Source organism: Mustela lutreola, chromosome 8, assembly GCF_030435805.1.
Source record: "Mustela lutreola isolate mMusLut2 chromosome 8, mMusLut2.pri, whole genome shotgun sequence".
Lineage (NCBI taxonomy): Eukaryota > Metazoa > Chordata > Mammalia > Carnivora > Mustelidae > Mustela > Mustela lutreola.
This window is the reverse complement of record NC_081297.1, coordinates 51,758,763-51,780,232: the sequence shown is the minus strand read 5'-3', so window position 1 is coordinate 51,780,232 and position 21,470 is coordinate 51,758,763. Positions and strand designations below refer to the sequence as shown.

At 42.0% G+C, this 21,470-nt stretch overlaps 1 protein-coding gene across 3 annotated transcripts in view; it reads right to left on the bottom strand.

Moving 5' to 3' along the window:
* The window catches only part of PPM1H (protein phosphatase, Mg2+/Mn2+ dependent 1H), a 257,848-nt gene that overhangs the window by 16,571 nt on the left and 219,807 nt on the right, over positions 1-21,470 (bottom strand). For all 3 annotated transcript variants that reach the window (XM_059184752.1, XM_059184750.1, XM_059184751.1), the window contains one exon: positions 8,486-8,637. In XM_059184752.1, the coding sequence (XP_059040735.1) occupies positions 8,486-8,637 (152 nt within the window). The remainder of the gene's footprint in view (positions 1-8,485; positions 8,638-21,470) is intronic.

Here is a 21,470-nt window from a genome sequence, read left to right as displayed (position 1 = left end):
CAGAGGGCAGGAGCCAGGTTTGTTTGCTTCCCAGGTTTCTTCCCCAACACCCAGCAGACCATGGCTTATAAAACATGTCCTGAGTAATATTTCCTAAATGACTGAATCTGAATGGGAGTTATGTGGCCAAGGAGAAACCTCTGCCTATAAGGTCTTCCTTGATTAAGGTCTCAAAAGCCAACCAGAATTTGTTCTGATCTCCAGCCCAGTAATCTCCTTCTTACCAATAAAACGGTGCTTATCTTACAAACTTCCCTTTCACTCATTCATCTACTGGATACAGAAGTCTTTCTTAGGCTTTGGTTTGCCATCTTCCCTGAAAGGCAGACCCAAAACCCTTTTCTTTACTGCCCTGTTTGTTCCACAGAAATCCCTCAAAAGCCGGCCTCTGAAGGCAGCAGTTCTTGGAACCCTGGAGCCCGCTTTCACCGGGTGTGCACCTGCCCAGCGACAACACTGTCCGTAGGTTATACCACTCCCTGGAGGGCAGATTTGTTGCCATGGAGAGAGATGGGCTGGTAAGCAAAACCAAGCCAGCCCGGAGAGATTAAAAAAAAAAAAAAAAAAAAGTGGTGCCTTCGCACTCATACCTGTCAGCTGGATTTGCAAAGCTTTATAAAAATAATCACAGTAGAGAAAACCAGTCAGAATGTTGCTAACAAGCAGGATATAAAACACAGATTAAAACTAAAAGCCCAACAGGAGAAAAATTAATTTAAGCTCAAATAAAAGAATCCAGAGGCACCTCGGTGGCTCAGTCGTTAAGCCTCTGCCTTTGGCTCAGGTCATGATCCCAGGGTCCTGGGATCGAGCCCCACATCAAGCTCTCTGCTTGGCAGCGGGAAGCCTGCCTCTCCCTCTCCCACTCCCCCCTGCTTGTGTTCCCTCTTTCGCTGTGTCTCTGTCAAATAAATAAATAAAATCTTTTAAAAAAGAGAGAGAATCCAAATAACTGGATACCAACCAAGTCAAGGAAGAGAGAAACAGCCTCACTTCACTTTTTTCCTAAAGGAATATTTTTCATTGGGAAATATATGAAACATAGAAAAACAGCATCAAACACAGAGTAACAACAATAAATACCCATTACTGCTTAGTGATTAGTAGGCACTTCACTTTACAGAGATGCATGAAGTCAGTACTGTCGGAACCCCCATTTCACAGAGGAGGAAGCTGAGGCACTGAGAGGTTAAGAAACACAAGTCTAGAAAGGGGCAGAACCAGGATTTGGACTCAGGCAGTCTGACTCAGTTCCATGCTAGTAAGCACCAGGACTATGCTGCCTCTCAGTTTACACAGGAACAAACGCAAACAACAAATATGTAGTTTCAAACCAGCATGCATAATCATGCACCTGCCATCTAGCTAAAGGAATAAGCACCAAAAAGTACCTTAGAAGCTCACAGTGGCCTTTTCTCAAGCACACACATACCCTTCCCTTCCCTTTCACCCCTTCTACCAACATAACTATTATCCTCAATTTTGGGTTAATTGGCATGTTTTTTGTTACAGTTTTAGTATCTATATACCTAAATGATATATTGTTAGTTTTCTACTTCATGTAAATAGAATCATAATATGTGCATTTTTTTTTTTTAAGATTTTACTTATTTATCTAAGAGAGAGTGTGAGAGAGAGGAGAATTTTGGAGTCACAAGATGTGCAAAGGCCCAAATTCTACAGATTCACAAAGCCATCTGTGCTACTCCGTTTTCTTAATTTGTGCCTCTCTGCTTACAGCAGTTGAGTGTTTTTAAAATACATTTACTGGTTATTAATGTTCTTCTGTGTCATGAGTGTTTGGTTTTTGCTCATTTTTCTACGGGTTGTTTGTGTTTCCTTTATCGATCTGTGAGAGTTCACTGTGTATGTCATGGCTATGAATCCCTCTTCACTGATACAAGTTGCAAAAATCTTTTCCCAGCTCGTGCTTGTCACTTTACTCTCTTTATGTTGTCTTTTCAAGAATGAAAAGTTTTAATGCTAGTTTTAATGCAGCTAAGGTTATCAATCTTTTATTGTCTGTGCTTTCTGGGTCTTCTTTAAGAAATCCTTCTCTAGGGGCACCTGGATGGCTCGGTGGGTTAAAGCCTCTGCCTCTGCCTTTGGCTCAGGTCATGATCCCAGGGTCCTGGGATCGAGCCCCACATCAGGCTCTCTGCTTAGCAGGGAGCCTGCTTCCTCCTCTCTCTCTGCCTGCCTCTCTGCCTACTTGGGATCTCTATCAAATAAATAAATAAAATCTTAAAAAAAAAAAAAAGAAATCCTTCTCTAAGATCATAAAGACAGTCTCTCCCAAAGTATTTTCTGTAAGTTGTATTTATTTTGCCTTTCACATTTAAGTCTAAATTTGCATGGACTTAATTTTAGTCTATGGTGTGAGGAAAGGATTCAATTTTTAATTTTTTCTATGCTGTTTTAATTCTTCTGATTTTGTCTTACTGTCTAGAAGGGTAAGACCCATACAGAAATGGCACAAACGTTCGTGGCATTTTGTTCTTCTACATACATCTTAGAATAAGGTTATGAAGTTGTATGAAAACCTCACTGGAATTCTAATTATAATTGTACTGCCTCTAAAGATCAGTAAGAGCGAATTAATATCTTCACAATGTACCTATGAAAGAATACACGTATCTTCATAATATCCTCACATTCACTTTGTGAATCTACAAATCTGACTACTCTAAGTACCTCATATAAATTGAATCATATACAGTATTTGTTTTGTGACTGAGTATCTCATTTGGTATAATGTCAATACCCACCACCCATTTTGTAGCGTCTGTGAGAATTTCATTCTTTTATAAGGCTGATTAATACTCCATTTCATTGTATTATACACCACATTTCCCTTACCCATTCATTCACTGGTGGACATATGACTTCCTTCCACATATTATAAATAACACTGCTATGAACATGGGTGTACAAATACCTGTTTGAGTCCCTGTTTTCACTTCTTTAGGGGTATATACCCAGAAGTGGATTGTTAAATCATATGATTATTATGTTTAACTTTTTACGGAACCATTATACTGCTTGCCATTTTATATTCTTAATAGTAATGCACAAGGGTTCCCATTTCTCCACATTCTCACCAACACTTGTAATTTTCTGTTTTTTTTTTTTTTTCTTCTTGTTGTTGTTGTTCTTTTTGTTTGTTAAATAGCTATCCTCATGGGTGAGGTGGTATCTCATTTTGGTGCTGATTTGCATTTTCCTAATGTGTTAGTTGCTTTAAACAACAAACTTTGGCTTTATCATAAAAAAAAATTTTTTTAAATTTTTAATTGAATATAGTTGACATGCAGTATTATATTAGTTTTAGATACAAACATAGTGATTTGCAATTATGTATTATGAAATGCTCACCATAAGGGTACTTACCATCTGTCACCATACAAAATTACTATGATATTACTCACTACACTGCCTGTATTGTACTTTTCATCCTCACGATTTATTTTCTTTCTGGAAGTTTGCAACTCTCAATCCTGTCCACCTGTTCCTCCAGTCTCCCAACTCCCATCCCCTCAGGCAACCATCAGTTTGTTGCCTGTATTTATGAGTCTGTTTCTGTTTGACTGTTCCTTTGTTTTGTTTTTTAGATTCTACATTAAAGTGAACTCATATGGTATCTGTCTTTCTTGGATTTAGTTCACTTAGCGTAATGCCCTCCAGGTATGTTGTTAAGAATGGCAAGATGCCCGCCTTTTTTATGGATGAGTAATATCCCATTGTGTATATACACCACATGTTCTTTGTCCATTCATCAGTGGACATTGAGGCTGCTTCCATATCTTGGCTACTGCAAGTAAAACCAATCATACTGTTTGTTTTTAATTTTTTGAGGAACCGTGCATACTGTTTTCCATAGTGGTTGTACCGATTCACATTTCTACCATTAGTACAGGCGGGTTTCCTATTCTTTACATCCTTGCCAAACTTGTTATTTATCTTTTTGATAAATAATGATAAATAATAAATATTTCTGTTGTTAGGTGCTATCTCATGCTGGTTTTGATTTGCATGTCCCTGATGATTAGTGATATTGAGCATCTTTTCATTTGTCGTTTGGCCATCCGTAAGTCTTCTTTGGAAAAATGTCTAGTCGGGTCTTTTGCCCAATTTTTTATTCCCCTGGAGTGTTGAGTTACAGGAGTTCTTTATATAGGGTATTAACCCTTTATTAGATATATCAATGACTGTAAAAATCTTCTCCCACTCAGTAGGTAGCCTTCTCATTTTGTTGATGGTTTCCTTTGCAGTGCAACAGCTTTTTAGTTGGATGCTGTCCCAATTATTTATTTTTGCTTTTGTTTTCCCTTGCCTGGGGAAACACATCCAGAAAAACATTGCTAAGGCCAAGAGTTTATGGCCTATGTTTTCTTTTAGGAGTTTTATGGTTTTAGGTCTTTAATCTATTTTGAATTTATAAGATATAAATAAGTATAAATATGGTATAGGAAAGTGGCCCAGTTTCATTCTTTTTCATGTAGCTGTCCAGTTTTCCCAATACCATAAGGTGTACATTCTTGCCTCTGTAGATTGAGTATTAAAATGTGGCCTTATTTCTGGACTCTCTATTCTGTTCCCTGTGTATCTATTTTTGTGTCAGTACCATACTATTTTAATGACTACAGCTTCATAGTATATCTTGAAATTTGGGATTGTGATATCTCCAGCTTTGTTTTTTCTTCTCAACATTGCTTTGGCAATTTTTCTGTGGTTCCATACAAACTTTAGAATTATATGTTCTTGTTCTATGAAAAATACTTTTGGTATTTTGATAGAGATTGCACTGAATCTATAGATTGCTTTGAGTGGTACAGATATTTTAATAATATTTGTTCTTCTAATCCATGAACATGGAATGTTTTTCCATTTCTTTTTGTCTTCTTCCATTTCTTTCATCCATGTCTTACAGTTTTCAGAGTATAGGTCTTTACCTCCTTGGTTAAATTTATTCCTAGGTATTTTATTCCTTTTGATGCAATTGTAAATGGGACTGTTTTCTTACATTCTCTTTCTGCTAGTTTGTTATCAGTGTAGAGAAACTCAACAGATTCCAGGATATTGATTTTGTATTTTGAAACTTAATTCATTTATCATTTATTTTTATTGAATATTTGTTATCTGTTTTATTATCTATATTTTTTTCAATTACTTCTGTGTTTATTCTGCTATTTCACTTCTTAAATTTAGATGCTATTATAAAACATAAGGGCAGGGGCACCAGGGTGGCTCAGTGGGTTAAATCCTCTGCCTTTAGCTTGGGTCATGGTCTCAGGGTCCTGGGATTGAGCCCCGCATTGGGCTCTCTGCTCAGCAGGGAGCCTGCTTCCTCCTCTCTCTCTCTCTCTCTGCCTGCCTCTCTGACTGCTTGTGCTCTCTATCAAATAAATAAATAAAAATCTTAAAAAAAAATAAGGGCAGCAGACCTAATATTTAAAATTAGGACCGGTGTTTACTAATAGCCTGCACTCAAAAACAGAACATATGGTCCACAAGTAGATACCTCCACTCCTTTGGCTCCTAGAATTTAGAAGTTATAAGAGGCCTTAGGTACATGTTTATGTGGTAATATAGACAGAACTAGCCCCATAACACAATTCAGTCCCTGAGGTCCTAGTCTGAGAAAATCTTTCTCTGTGCTAAGGAGTCTAGAGCTTGTGACCAGGGTTTTCTTGGGATATAGTGGGGAGTTCCAGAAAGAGCTATCTTATAACATAGAGGGGATATAGGTATTTCTGGCAGGTCAGGGGTGAGTGGAATCTTTATCTATGCATAGCTTATTCAGTTACACCAAAATTAAGAAATAAAAGGCTCGAAGTTCAGCCTTTTTAAGTTTTGATATGTAGCATCTTCCATTATTCAAACTCAAGTAATCTTTTATTTAAGATTTATTTATTTGAGAGAGAGAGAGAGAGAGAGAGAGAGTGAGAACAAGCATGCACATGAGAAAGAGAGAGAGAAACTCAAGCAGACTCTGTGCCGAGTGCAGAGCCTGACATGGGGCCCCATTGCATGACCCTGAGATCACAACCTGAGCCAACCAAGTATTGGACACCCAACTGAATGTACCACCCATGTAGCCCCAAACCCAAGTAATTTCAAAGTTTTTGATTTATAAATTATGTAGAAGTTTGGTTTCTGATTCCATGTAGGTTTTACCTCCCTTGCTTAATTGAAAATTATACATTCTGTTTGTTTTCTATAGTTTTCTTAGCTACTTAAACATATTTAGAGTCTAAAGTTAATCTCCTTTTTTTTTTTTTTTTAAAGATTTTATTTATTTGACAGAGATCACAAGTAGGCAGAGAGGCAGGCGGGGGAAGAAGAAGGCTCCTCGCTGAGTAGAGAGCCTGATACAGGGCTCGATCCCAGGACCTGGGCCAAAGGCAGAGGCCCCAACCCACTGAGCCACCCAGGTGCCCCTAAAGTTAAACTCTTTTAAGAGAACCTCTTTTCTAACAGAATCATAGCACGCTGTAACTGATTTGCCAATCCCCCTTGCCAATTAATTGTTTTTATTTAGTATTTTAATTCTACCATTTTTAGTACCCCACATTAGACATTGTTTCTGTTTTGTATAGCCAATGTATCTACAAATTTACTAAGCTTTTACCTTAATAAGCCATTTTACTTCTCAGATCTTCCATCTGGGGCCATTTCCTTTTTTTTAATCTGAGTGCATCCTTTGGGATTTCCTTCAGAGCAGTTTGGTTGGTATTAAAATTCCTCAGGTTGTGTTTTGCCTAAAAATGTCTTTAATTTATCCTCTTTAATGATATTTTTACAACATATGAAAAATTCTTCCATATATGTTAAAAAAAACTTTCATGTTAATAAAATATTCTTAGACAACTGAAGATACAACTCCACTGTCTTTTGGATCCTATTGTTGTTTCTGAAAAGTCAGCTTTTGGTCTAGTTATTTATATAGATCTCTTTTGCCTTTCTTTCTGGCTGCTTTCATTATTTTGTTTGGTTAAAGTTCTTTTTTTTTTTTTTTTTTTTTTTTAAAGATTTTATTTATTTATTTGACAAAGAGAAATCACACAAGCAGATGGAGAGGCAGGCAGAGAGAGAGAGAGGGAAGCAGGCTCCCTGCTGAGCAGAGAGCCTGATGCGGGCCTCGATCCCAGGACCCTGAGATCACGACCCGAGCCGAAGGCAGTGGCTTAACCCACTGAGCCACCCAGGCGCCCTGTTTGGTTAAAGTTCTTCAGTTTCATTATGAAGTACTAATAATTTCCATTTCTTTTGCTTAAGATCTTGGGCTTTCTGGATCTTCAGTTTACTATCATCATTCAACAATTATGGAACTTTTTCTTTTTCTTCTCATCTACAGTATTTCCTTTTTGGAATTGAGAGCATCTTAGGTCATTCCCCTAGACTCATAATCTCATTTTTATATTTTCCCTCTTCTTTGGCTCTCTGAGCCATATTCTGGACTATTCAATTTTCTAGCTTACCAGTGTTTTCTTCAGCTATCCCCAATCTGTTTAATGCACTGAATTTTTAACTCTCACTTTTATATCTGTAGTCTCCTGAAATTCCATTTCCTTATTTTTAAAATATGTATAGTCAATTTATAGTCTCTTGTCCTTATTCCCATTTTTAACACTTCTTTTAAAAAAAAAAGATTTTATTTATTTATTTGACAGAGAGAGACAGAGAGAGTAAGAGGGGACACAAGCAGTGGGGAGGGAGAAACAGGGTTCCTGCAGAGCAGAGAGCCTGATGAAGGGCTCAATCCCAGGACCCTGGGATCATGACCTGAACTGAAGGCAGATGCTTAATGACTGAACCACCCAGGCACCTTCTATTTTCAACACCTTTAAAAATATTTCTGGGAAAAAAAAAACAAACCCATTTCTGAAAAGTTAAAATATTTCCATTTTTGGCTGACAAATTGAAGAATGAAATACTTCTAGGTTACACTCCACTGTCTGCTGCTATTACTGGCTTTTACTCATGGTGACTTGTTTCCTTGTGTTCTAAGTGAACGCTGCCTTTCTCCTGAGGGGACTTTTGTTCATTTCTGAGACTCACCTAGAGTTGTGTGGGATACTTACACTGCCATTACACTACAAGTGAAAACCTCCTCTAATTTTTCTCTCCTTTCCCTACATTTCTCAAAAGAAATCCTATCCCAATGGATAAAAATCAATGTTGGCAGCATTTGGTATTACTCTCCTGAAAAGGATCACAAATTGGATTATTCTCACTTTGGAATTATGAAGAAAGAATGTGAAAAACAGGCTGCTGAAGTATCTTACAAATCACATTCTCTACCGCTTGCATCTAGGTTCGACTTAAGGAGAATTTTTATTTGAGTGTGAAAGTACATCTGGTAAGAAACATTGTACCTTTTGCAGTTCCTAATCCATCCATATCCACTCCCAGCATTATTATTTCAGTCCCACAGTGAGAACTGGCTCGAGGATCAATCCAACCATTATCGAAATGCACAAACCTGTGAGGGTCATCTGGGTCACAGTTAGGAAGAAACTGAGTGACGGCTTCTGCCACTTCTTCATTTGATAAAACATCCCAGAGTCCGTCAGTGGCCAAGATCAGCACATCATCTGCTCCATGCTCATATCTGGAGAGATCGTAGACTCTTACCTGAAAAGAATGGGAACATTCCTACTTCAGAGGTAGAGAGCGCATTATTTCACACAACAAATGAGCTTCTGAATTCCTTTCTCATTTCCCCTCTAGCCTAGGGGTTTTTAGGGACGTACTCTAAGGCGCTTAGTTGTGCAGCCAGCTCTGGGGCCAGGGGTAGCCTCCTTCAGAGACTTGCTGTATAGACATATGGGGCTCACCAGATGGGCTTCATAGTTGACAAGGAAGAATGGATTGGAAATGCAATGCCAGAGACACAGCTAGCACAATACCTATGATAAATACTGTGCTAGCCAGAAGAGCACTCAGAGCTTGCCCCCTTCCTTCCTTGGTACATCCATTCCGAAAATACTTAACTAAGGGCCCGCTCTGGGCCAGATGCTCTAAGTATAAAGACGGATAGCAGAGTTCCCTGCTTCTGGGCTCTGTCTGCGGGGGGGAGAGAAGGCCAGCCTTGCATCTTCGGTAGTTCCTCTGTGTGTATTTGTCTAGGACTGAGGAGATGCACTTGTTTAATGGGCTCACAGGAATCACTTTTTGGTTGACTTGTTTGAGGCCCTGGGGGCAGGACTCCTCTCATGGAAGGACGGGGCTCAGAACTATACTCAGATTTGAGGGGCCTCAGTCTAGCCTCAGTTAGAAAGGACACATGCTAAGTCTGAGTCTCCAAACTGTATCTTGGCAAATGTGATGTCTTTCCTCATCCCTAGGACCTGGAATGATCCAGATATTTCAATATCCATCCATTCTTTCAAGAGAATGGTATAACCTTGACAAAACTAGAAAGAATAAAAATGAAGCAGTATCTGGTTTAGGTCACAACTCTATTTTCACCCAACTCTGGCAGCAAAAGAGCTTGGGGTTTCATTGCTATTCCCTCCTAATTTGGCAGAAACAGCCCCTATGTACACCACCCCATGAGCTAAGGACAAACACAGGTCAGTGTCATTAATCTTCTAGTTCCTTCAACTCCTCCATTTCTCTCTCCTATCTTCTAAAAGTAAGTCTGAGTGAAAGCTATAGGCCAGAGGAGGGCCAGGGAGAAGAAGGAGGTTGGAGTTTAAGCAGCCGTGTGCCCCATAACACACAGTCAGTGTTAGGTCATCGCAAACCTAAAAAGAATTCCATTCTAAGAGGCTTAGAGGCTGCTCAAAACCACATCTTTGAAAGCCAAGCCTCCTACAGTTTAGAAAGGTTTGTTCAAGCCTGTGACACCCCGACATAGCCTACACCCAGCAGCAGCAATCAACAACATACTACACACCTACCCACAGAGCTCTTGGAAAATGAGCGCAGGTGAAAAGCAGCCTCCAGGTCCCACGCCTCTGTGGTCTGCTAACTAGGTGATAACAACTAGCTAGTGCCCCACACTCAGGGGAAGAGAACTCAGGGGTATCCTGGACTGGCTTTTAACATTGCCTCAAAAGGGAATGTCCACTTCAAGGGTAAGTTTACCTCCTAGAGAAGGCACTGTGCCTTATGAAGCCAAATTGAAGAAAACAACAAGGGGAATCTTTAGTTTACAGCAGACTGGAAAATCCCAAATGCCCGAATTCTATCTTCAGGCCACTGAACTCATGTGGTCCAGTTTTCACTCCATGGAACCTACCAAATCCCCTTTGGTGTATTTTCTTGTGATTCCTGGGTGTCACAAATGTTACAGCAGTGCTTCTCAAATGCTAATGTGCCTAGGAGTCCGGGGGGGGGGGGGGATCCTGCTAAAATGTGGACTCAAATTCAGCTCTGGGTATGGCTAGAAAGGCTGCATTTCTAGCTCACTCCCGCATGACGCCGATGCCCTGGGTCCCGGAACCACACTCTGAGTAGTGAGGCTGAATGGGATTCCTACTGGCCCAGGCTTGCGAGCAAGGGAATCCAGGGCTTGGTGGCCTCCGTGATGCCTCCAGCCTGTCCTCTGTGGCAGGCTTTAGAGAGGACAGCAAATGTTGGCTCTGGGTTCCCCAGTCCTGGCTCACTGTATTATTTCCAGGATGGAATGATTCTGCTAGCTTCCTACTGGGGTATACGTACAATACATTTCTGTGAAAATCTGAACTCTGCAGAATAAAAAAGGTTATGGGAGGTGGGGTGCTGATGTCAGACATCCCAGTTCCAATCTCATGCCTGTAGCTAAGTAGGATATTCTATCTGTCTTCTAGCTCCTTCTAAAAAGAAGGATTTCTAGGTCTGAAGATAACCTCCATTTAATTTCAGGACTACCCTGGGTTTAGGATGCCAGAATCCCTTCAGGTGCTTTCCTGCTGGCCAAAAATATGTAGAGATTCGAGTTGTGTAATCTTAAGTCATCCTGCCCACTACTCAAATGGAAGTCTAGCCAGCAGAATGGGTGTGGATTGGTGCACGGAAACACGTTAGAAAATGCTCTCTTCAATACCATCAATAAACTGAATCCTTCCCTAATTCCACTGTTCACATTTCCACACACAGTTCTCTAATGCAGTTTCATTAGCCAACATGAAACTCCTTTCAAAACCATTCTCAAGTATTTTTAATGTAAATAATAAAAAGCTGGTCTCAACCCTGTTCCCTGAGGCACTCCCCAATTAACATCCTTTTAGGTTTTTATTGCTACCCTTTATTTCCTGCCCTTTAGCCAATTTCCAAAGGACTCTGCCAACTTTCCACTTACAACTCGTGTCTTATACATTAACCTGTGATGCAGAACATTTTGTGAGAAAGCTCTCAGAAAAACCGGGCTGCAGCACAGGACAGCCCGCTGCATGCCTATCCTCCCAGAGGCAAGGGCTCCAGAGGATTCTGCCAGGCTCTGGACTCTTCTCCCTGAAGTTGCCGTTGGCCTTCCTCTATCAGACCACACTCACCTCTCAAAGTTCCCTCTTCATTCTGTAAATAGTTTCTTGATATTCCAGGAAGCCGCACATTTAACTAATGGCTCTGAGGCTCCCCAGGACCCAGACACCAGGAAGAGTGTCTCTGCGGGGCCCAGTAGGGGAGACATGTACTATGCAAATGCCTCTGTCTGAAGGAGAGCTGGGGAACGAGGTCAGGGCTTCTTGTGGCTCCTTCCAATGTTCCTGGCTGCCAAGAAGGAAGAGAAAGGCCACAGGAATCGTTGAGATTCTTGCAGTCTTTGAGAACAATGTGATTTGAGCAGCTGAGAGACGGGGCCAGTGTGGATCTGTCTGCCCACCTAGAAGCACCTTCATGTGTTTACTGAGCACTTACTATGAGCCAGCTACTTTTCTAGGCACTGCAGATACAGCTGTGAGGTCTCTCACAGCTTCTTTGGAGGGTGGGAAGGGGAGAGGAAGAGGGAGAGAAACAGTCTTCAGCAGGCTCTATGCACTAGGAGCCGGATGTGGGGCTCGTTCTCATGATCTTAAGATCATGTCCCAAGCCAAAATCAAGAGTCAGAGGCTTAACCGACTGAGCCATGCAGGTGTCCCTCAGTTCCACAAAACTTCTACACTAGTAGATTAGACAGATACACAAACTCCAATGTCAGAAGAGGATAGGTGCTCTGAGGAAACGTCGGAGTAAGAAGAACGACAAGATGGGGTCACTGAGTGACAGATATTCAGGAAGGCACGTGATATAATAAGCACTGGGTCTTACATAAGACTGACGAGTGACTGAACTCTACCTTTGAAAACAATAATACATTATATGTTCATTAATTGAATTTAAAATAAAAAAAATAAGAAAAATGATAAGAGAGTCCTTCTAGAAGACCTGGCTATAGCAGGCCTCTCTGGGAAGGCACTGTTTGAACAAAGATCTCAACAAGGGAGGTTACTTCGCACAGGTCCCTTCCTGTGCCTCCCGTTCCTTCCTCTGGACGTGGTGTTAGACTGGGGGGTGCAGTGCCCCCCCTTTGCTGCCATCCTGAAGGAAACCAACAAGCAGGGTCCATTCCTCTTCCCCAGTCTTTGTAGTCACAAGCCCACACCCCCCGCCCCCAGCACAGCTCTTCCCTAGCTGTACCTGTTTGGGTCCCCTTGTTTGTCTCTGCCACAAGATCATGCTCAAACTCTCCTATGCCTAAGAATCACCTGGGGCTGGGGCGCCTGGGTGGCTCAGTCAGTTAAGCATCTGCCTTCGGTTCAGGTCATGATCCCAGGTTCCTGGGATTGAGCCCCGCATCGGGCTCCCTGCTCAGCAAGAGGCCTGTTTCTCCCCCTCCCTCTGCCATTCCGTCTGCTTGTATACTCTCTCTGTCAAATAAATAAATAAAATCTTTAAAAAAATAGAAAAGAAGAAGAAGAATCACCGGGGGTGCTTACCCAACAACTTGAGATTCAAGGGCCCACCTTTAACATTCTGATTGTGTCAATTTGAACCCAGGCATCAGCTTTAGACAAAGGCCAGGTAATTCCAATGCAAGTGGTGGGGGAGCCTTGCCTCAGAAACAGGGTCAGAGGCAGTAGGCTCCTCAAGGGGAAAGGTCTGAGCTGCCCTCTCTGTTTCTATCCCCAGAACACAGAACAGGGAGCTAGCATTTAGGGAGCATTCAATAAGCAGCCAAGAGAAGCATCTGCCTCACTGCACATCTACCCTTGTTCTGCTGACCGCGAACACACAGTGACTTGGGCCTCTTCTCTCCCCTCCCCAAACCCACCCTCTGGCCAGAGATCCCACTTTGCATTTCTTCTCGTGCTCACAGTATTTTTCATAGTAAGTAACAATAGATCTTCGGGACATACTTGCTGAGACAAAGAAGAAATGCGAGGAAGGGAGGAAGAAAAATCATTCCGCGTCAGAGATCTACTCAGAGGCTGCTCTAATCTGGTGACCAAGCGGATTTGACTTGTTACCTCTGCCACGCAGTCACCCGAATGCAGAGTGCTGAAACTTAACGGAAGTTGCAGACTCTCTCCTTTTCCTTCCCTGTCCTCACTGGATCTGCTGACAAAAAACTCAGTGTACAGGAGGGAGCAGGAGGGAATCTTGGGGCACAGAAGAGCCTTGGCCAATGTGCCCCTGAATGAGCCAAGTGCGGACTGCTGTCCCCAGGCTCCTGGTGGCAGAGCACTTAGAGATGTCCTTAGTGTCATCACTAGGCACTGGCGGACACAGGCGCTTGCGACAAGCAAGCTTTCATCCAGTCCCACCACTCAGGGCTTGGCCACAGGCTGCTGCTTCAGCGTTTGTGGAAAATGTGTGTTCGCCTCTCCGCTCTACTACAGAGGAACCTTCGGTGGCATGTTAAGATAGTTCACATGGGTGTAAGCCGATGGAGGCTTCTCGAAGCTACTTTTAAAAAGAGCCCATCAATTCTTCCATTTGTCAGATCTGGGCTGCTTCTCTAGGATGCCCTTGTGGCTTTTACAGCTTTATCAACTCCGCCAATTCACCAACCTTTTTTCCCTCTGAAGCACACAGCAGAGGCCCATGAGCTTGCACAATTCAGGCCTGGCTTTTTGGGAGGAACAAGAGCCCTGTCTTTGGGATCAAAAGCCCCCACTTCAGGTCTCTGCTTCTAACCACCTTTGGGACTTAAGAGAAGCCACTTATCTTCTTTTTCTTTCTTTCTGAAGATTTTATTTATTTATTTAACAGAGAGAGACTGCAAGTAGACAGAGAGAGGAGAAGAAGCAGGCTCCCTGCTGAGCAGAGAGCCTGATGCGGGGCTCGATCCCAGGACCTTGAGATTATAACCTGAGCCAAAGGCAGAGGCTTAACCCACTGAGCCACCCAGGCGCCCCACCACTTATTTTCTTTTGTTCTCAATCTTCTCATCTCTGAAATAATTGTTTAAAAAAATATATATATATATATATATGATAGCATTTGCTTCACTTCTCTCACAAAGCTCTTAGGAAGATCAAATGAGGTGACATGGAAGGAAACCAAAAATTCTAATGTACCACATGTTATTATCTTAGGGCATTGATCTCTGGGCAGTCCACCTGAAAGTAAGCTAGTATGTGGAAGGAGAGGGTTCAGAGTGGGCTCAAGGGCCTCGGAGTTCAAGGACAAGTCTCTTTTAAAATAACAGTGATTGGGACTCTTAATAGTGTTCTTGGCAGGAAAGCCAGATGGTTCCCAAGATAAGGATGATGACAGGTAGTAGAAAATAAGGAGAGGACAAGGTCTTATCCTCTCTACCCCATGTAGCCAACTCAAAAGCTCAACCTAGAGAACTTTGAATATGGCGCTTGTACCCCAAAACCCCTAAAACTCCACCATATTTCCTTGTGGTTCAGTCTTATGAACGAAGCCGATTATTTCAATGCTAGCATTCTGGAAAGCCACCAAGACAGCATGCAGAGTCTCTCTTGTGACCCTATCTCCATGGTGTCATGAAACACACATTGAATTTGGTGGCAAAAGACTTGGGTTTGAAACCCACCTCTGTTCCTTAAAATTTAGGCAAAACCACCTGGTCGTTCACATTTTCAAAGTCTACTGACCACCTGTAGGGAATGTGGAAGGCAGCAGTGACTCATCACATGGCATGTGAGGAGGAAGGAGTGGGATCACATGTCTGACACACAGTGGGAGCTTCAGGGGCCAAAGCCTGGGGAGGGGAGAGAGGGCGGGTGTGCTTGGGCAGCTTTATACCATCTGGTTTGGCCACAGCACTGGATTTTCACTGAGGAATGGTGAGGGAGAAGATACGACCTTTCAAAACTTCAGTGTCTCTGTAGTGAAATGAAGGGTTAGGATGCGGTGGTCGCTGGGGATACTTACGGCATTAATGTTCTCTGACTCATCATAGGAGGACTTAGGGCTGTATGTGACGGGCCCCATGACCTCGGAGCATCTGACTGCAAACACATCAAGGGACATTTAAATATTACAAATACTCTGGCTACCCACGCTCCCCAAAAGGAGCCGGCTCTCTGGGCTGTGGGCATAATTTTATATTTGAAATATACCACAGATATTCTTGTGGGTTTGCTTTTCCTTTTGCAGTCTGCAAAGTAAACATGTGACTTTTGAGGATGGATACAACTTAATAGCTGAAATGTTTCTATATCAGTGGAAGTATTAGGTAAGAAGCCTGAAGCTGAACCCAGTGCTACCGGCTGGCCACTCTAGCAGGAGGCTTTTGTTTTCTCCTCATGAGACCAGTGCTTTGCAGCTCAGTGAGGTAATAAGCCATAGGAAGGAATTTTCTTTACATGCTGGGCTACTCCAATGATCTACTCCTTTCTTTGGTCTTTCACTGTCTTGTGCACCACGAAGTAAAGGCTTAGTGAATGAATCGGTGAATGAATGGCTTGAATCTAGCTTATCGATCATCTGAGGAATAAGTCTGTATTCATTAAAATGCCCATTTACAGAGCTAAAGGTCAGAAGAAACCTCAGTCTGTGAGTGAATGCCTGTGGGTGCAGTGTAGGTGGACTGAGTCGTATCAACTCCAGTGAGGACACACACAGAGTGGCCCTGCATCCCAGTGTGCATGAGATAGTTTTGGTTTGTGCTGTTTTCCCAGCATAATTATTAAAGATGTCCACACTGACTCTCAAAAATGTCCTGGTTGAGAGGGTAAGTCCTCTCACCACCTGACGAAGAAATAACAAAAGGACTGCTACTTCCGGCCATTGGGACCTAACAAAACCACATAACCAGACTGTGTTATTGCTGCACTGGACTTTTTGCATCATGGCAGGATTTCAGAGATCTCCAGGGAGCAGGAGAGTGAGTTACTATGTATCTCACTTCAGGAAAGAAGACATAATGTGTCTGACCACACATGGTCCAAGAACACTCAAATAATAAAAAATATAAACAGATGTTAAAGAGTGGTCTTCAGGGGTGCCTGGGTGGCTCTGTCAATCAAGCGTCTCACTCTGAATTTCGGCCCAGGGCATGATCTCAGGGTTGTGAGATTGAGCCCCACATCGAGCTCCATGCTTGGTGTGGAGCCTTCTTAAGATTCTCTCTCCCTCTCCTCTGCTCCCGCCCCCCCCCCCCCCACTTCTCTCTTGCACTCTCAAAGGAAAAAAAAAAAAAAGATCTTCAAACATCACAGCCAATGATGCCATGCTTGCCTATGATCTGCTGAATGGTCTGGTGGCCACTGAGGTATGGATGTCATTTTATGTCAGTGAGATCACAGGCATGCATCTTCTTTATACATGATTAAATCTGTTTTTCTTTTTTATTCTTATTTTTTACATTAAACCGTACACCCACATAGAGCTTGAACTCAGGATCCCAAGATCAAGAGTCTCATGCTCTACCAGCTGAGCCAGCCAGGTGCCCTGGGATTTGCATTTTTAAACAAACTTCTCAAACTATTCTTCTGTGTGTAATGCAATAAATAAATGCAAAAAAAAAAAAAAAAAAAAGATACTACATGTTTAACTGAAACATTCAAGTGAAATTATTATTTTTTAGAAGGGGATCAGAGCAAAATAATCTCCAATGAGAAGAAATATTTGACACAATAGAGAGGTTGGCTCCCTTGTGTGACCATAAATTTTGAGTTGCCAAGTCAGAATTTTTGGTGTCAAAGTAAATGTCAAATTCTGGTTTTATTCAAATAGCTAGTTACTTCCCAAGTCATTTCCCCATGGAAACAAGCCAGGAAAATGTCACATGCACACACACAAGTGATTTTTACAGCTAGATCAGAGAGTTAGAGATGCAGATGGAGGACAAGTGAAGTCACAGAATCTTTCCTAGATGTAGGGTCAGACGGCACCTTAGTCAAATAAAAGCAGCTTCTCTATACTCTTTTAATGGGATTCCCCACCCCATCCCACACATATTTTCAAAGTGGTGGTGATGGTGGTGGTGAAAGGGGAGCAGACAGCCTCCAAGAGTAAAGCACCCCAACTGAAAAGATGCGGGAGATGTTGGCAGAAGGGCACAGACTTCCAGTTAGAAGACCAGGGGTACCAAGGACAGCATGGGAACAGTAGTTACACATGACCTGCAGATGCTGTGTTTTACACACACACACACACACACACACGTATATGTATATACATTTTATGTATCTATGTATATGCATAAAATATATACACATCTATATATATTACTATATTATATACTTAAAGGTGCTGAGAGTAAAGCTCTCATATTATTCTCAGCACAAGAGAAGCAGAAATGATCTGATGTGACAGGGCTATGGTGCTAATTATTTTGTAATATATGTACACAAGTGCATCAAATCAATATATTGTATACTTTAAGCTTATACAATGTTACACATCAATTGTATCTCAGTAAAACCAGAAAAAGAAAACTGCCAAACACAATTGTTCTAGACTACCAAAGCATCCCTAGCTAGAACTCACCATTTTTCTTTTGTAGGAGTAGCCATAGTTTGTGAGGCCTGAAATTTATACAATTTTAGCAGCTCTCTTCACAAAAAAGAATACAGAAACAATTATGAATAAAAACACAGATATTAATGTGTTTATTTAAAGTGAGAACAGCACCTGAAGGACTCAGTGGGTTGTGTCCAGCTCTTGGTTTCTGCTCAGGTCATGATCTCAGGGTGGCAGGACTGAGCCCCATATCAGGCTCTGCACTCAGCGGGGAGACTGCTTGGGATTCTCTCTCTCTCCCCCTCTGCCCCTCCCTCCTGCATGCACACATACACTCTCTAAAAAAAATAAATCTTTTAAAAAATAAATAAATAAAATAAAAATAATAAGAGAAGAAGGAGCACCTGGGTGGCTCAGTCATTTACGTGCCTGTCTCTTGGTTTTAGCTTATGTTATGATCTCATGGGTCATGAAATCGAGCCCCAGGTCAGGGGCATGCTCAGCAGGGAGTCTGCTTGAAAGTTCTTTCCCTCTGTCCCTCACCCCACTTCCTCTCTCTCAAGTAGATAAAAAAATCTTTTTTTTTTTCTAAATGAAGGAAGAAACTGTAATAAGTTCCTGAACCATGGAAAATGAGGTCCCTTTCTTTTGAGAAATGTTTACAAAGAAATGATTCCTGACTGTAACCTTGCCTCTCCTCCTCTCACCTAGAACATTCTACATTTCCTAGCAATAACCAGAACTCAGTAAGGGTTGGTCCTGTTTAATTAGCTTCTTTGTAAATCTGCCTCCATACTGATAACTAGATTAACCCTGTTAACTAGCTAAACAGCTAACTAATCAATTTACATTAGTTTGCACTGGAATGATAGCTGATTATTCCTCTAATCTTCAAGATTTCACAGCAGGGAGAGTACTTCTACAGAGCCTCTATCAATTCCTGCCCTCCCTGTACAAGCACACTGTTTCACCCGTGAAAAGATGGATTCCAATTCCCCTCTCCCAAAATATGGACCAGCCTTAGTGATATCCCTGACCACTAGTATGTGACGGAGATGATAGTTCTAGGCCTTCTGAGGCTGGGGTTTTTTGTTTGTTTATTTGTTTTTTAAGATTTCTTAATTTATTTTAAGGATGGAAGGGCAGGGAAGGGGACAGAAGGAGAGGGAGAGAATCTTAAGAGGACTCACCACTGAACACAGAGCCTGACGTGGGGTTCAATCCCTCCGCCCTGATAACCTGTCCTGAGCTGAAATCAAGAGTCAGGTGCTTAACTGACTGAGCCACCCAGATGCCCCTGAAGCTAGGTCTTGTGTTTTTTGGTGGGCTTTTTTGTTTGTTTGTTTTTAAGATTTTATTTATTTGACAGAGAGAGACACAGTGAGAGAGAGGAACACAAGTAGGGGCAGTGGGAGAGGGAGAAGCAGGCTTCCCACCAAGCAGGGAACCTGATGCGGGGCATGATCCCCAAATACTGGGATCATGACCTGAGCCAAGGCAGACATTCAATGACTAAGCCACCCAGGCGCCCCGGGGCTAGAAGAAGGCTTAAAAAGCCTTATAATTTCTGCTTGGCAGTCTTGAACCACTCACTCTTGAGCTTTTTTTTCCTCATAATCCAGCTGCCATGCTATGAAAAGCTGAGACCCCATGAAGAGGCCATGTGTAGCTGCCCCAGCCGAACTTCCAGCTGATAGCCAATGTCCGCTGCCAGCTACATGAGCGAGCCATTTTGGACTTCCAACCCATCTAGTCTTCAGATAACTCTAGCCCCAGCTGGCATCCAACTGTAACATGAGACTCCCAGACAGAACCACCTAGCTGAGCCCAGCCAAGTCACAGATCTATGAAAGGTAAGAACATATAAATACAGAATACACTGTTCTGTCAAGACTCGAGGTTCTAGGGGGGTTTGTTCGGCAGTCCACAGAGGCACAAGGCACTGTAGTGTGAGAGATCACTTCTAGGCCCTCTCCCGCTATAGGGCTAGGGAGATGGGATGGGACACTGGGCTCCCCTAGAGTTTTCTCCTTGGTTTCTATCTGTCCATAAGCATCGCTTGTTCCCCTTGCTCCTGTCCTCCAACAGGCAAATGTTAGGAATAACACTTTCTGTGGGGTGTGGAGAAGAGAGCCACAGCTATCGAGCGGGTAAATTAAATCTGGGTAGAGTAGAAGAACAAGAACAACATTTCGGTCTGAAATCCAAATGATAGTTTCTAGTCTAACTTTATACTGGTTATAAAGTTATTTTCATCCCAGGCACTGGTGGCTGTGTTTTTAATTGTTCAGAAAACTCAAAGGGAAAAAGGTATAAAATTAGGTTTCTTCCTCAGTCCCCCAGAAGCAACACCTTTCCCTTTTCCTAGGCTAGAAAGCAGTGAATTTTTAATTTTTAGAAAATTGCACTCTCTAAAACGGCCATGTTTTTGTTACATTTTTCTGTTGCTACGTCTCTAAGATGCTCCTTGTTTTCATTTTCGCAGTCGCTGTCCTAGCGCCCATCCTCCTGCCAAAGTTTCAGTCTCCGGTCTGCCTCTCCTCACCCCTCCACCGCCCCCACACCCCCATCCATGTGCTGTGACAGGCTTCTACCCAACATTTAGCATGCTACTCCCCTTGCTTAAAGCTCAAGGCCCTCCACAATAATTAGTTTATTATATAGCTCATAGCCCATTGAGCTAAGCTTCCAAACTCAGTGACCTCATAAGATAAATTTTACTTCACACCAGACTCACTCCTGCCTCTTTTCTTGTTCTAGTTATCTAGTTATCTTCTTTACAGTATATGAGTCCCTCTCCCTTTTTGGAATTCCCTTCGTCTCTTAGAAAGCAGGAATTGCAGGGTTTATGGCTGATGATTCCTTCACTGGTCTCACATTCCAACTTGCGCCCAAATTCTAATTCTTTTGAGGACACGTTCCCTAGTGTTTGGCTCAGTAAACATGATTGGACTTATGATCTCTATGTAAAGAGCCAGTGAAATCTTGTGATCTTGATGGAATCAGAGAAAGACCAAGGAACTAATACTTATTGTGCCTGGGTCTGGCTAAGTACTTTATATATGTTTTTAATTTGTTCTGTTAAGTTTCTGGGTATAACAGTGCTACTGTCCTCTTTTTATTGAAGAGGAAGCTGAGATTTAGGTAAAGTAACTTTCTCAAAGTCACCCAGCTAGTAAGTGAAGAGGCAGAGCTTGAAGTCAAGACACTGACCAATCTGAGCTTCTAAGTACTATATGAAACCACCTCCTAAGGTATTTTTGAGGGGGCTAGGGAATTTTTTAAACAAGTTTTTCCTCCTCTACTACCCAAAGATATTTACTGATATCATTTTATTAAATTTTCTTCATGTGCATATTTGTATACACACACGCATACCTTTTTACTAACGATCACGCTCTTTGTATATACGATCATATTCTGTTTCACTTAATACAGTACAGCTTTTCCCCATGCCATTATGCATCAATATTGTTTTTTTATGGAACTGCAGAAATTATACAATACAATACAATATGCCCCTTCCCAAAGTGCAACTTTGGTTTGGGGTATGAAAAGCTATCAAGAGGACTTTAAACGTTAAGATGATTAACAATGAGATCTTAAATAATGTTCATGAT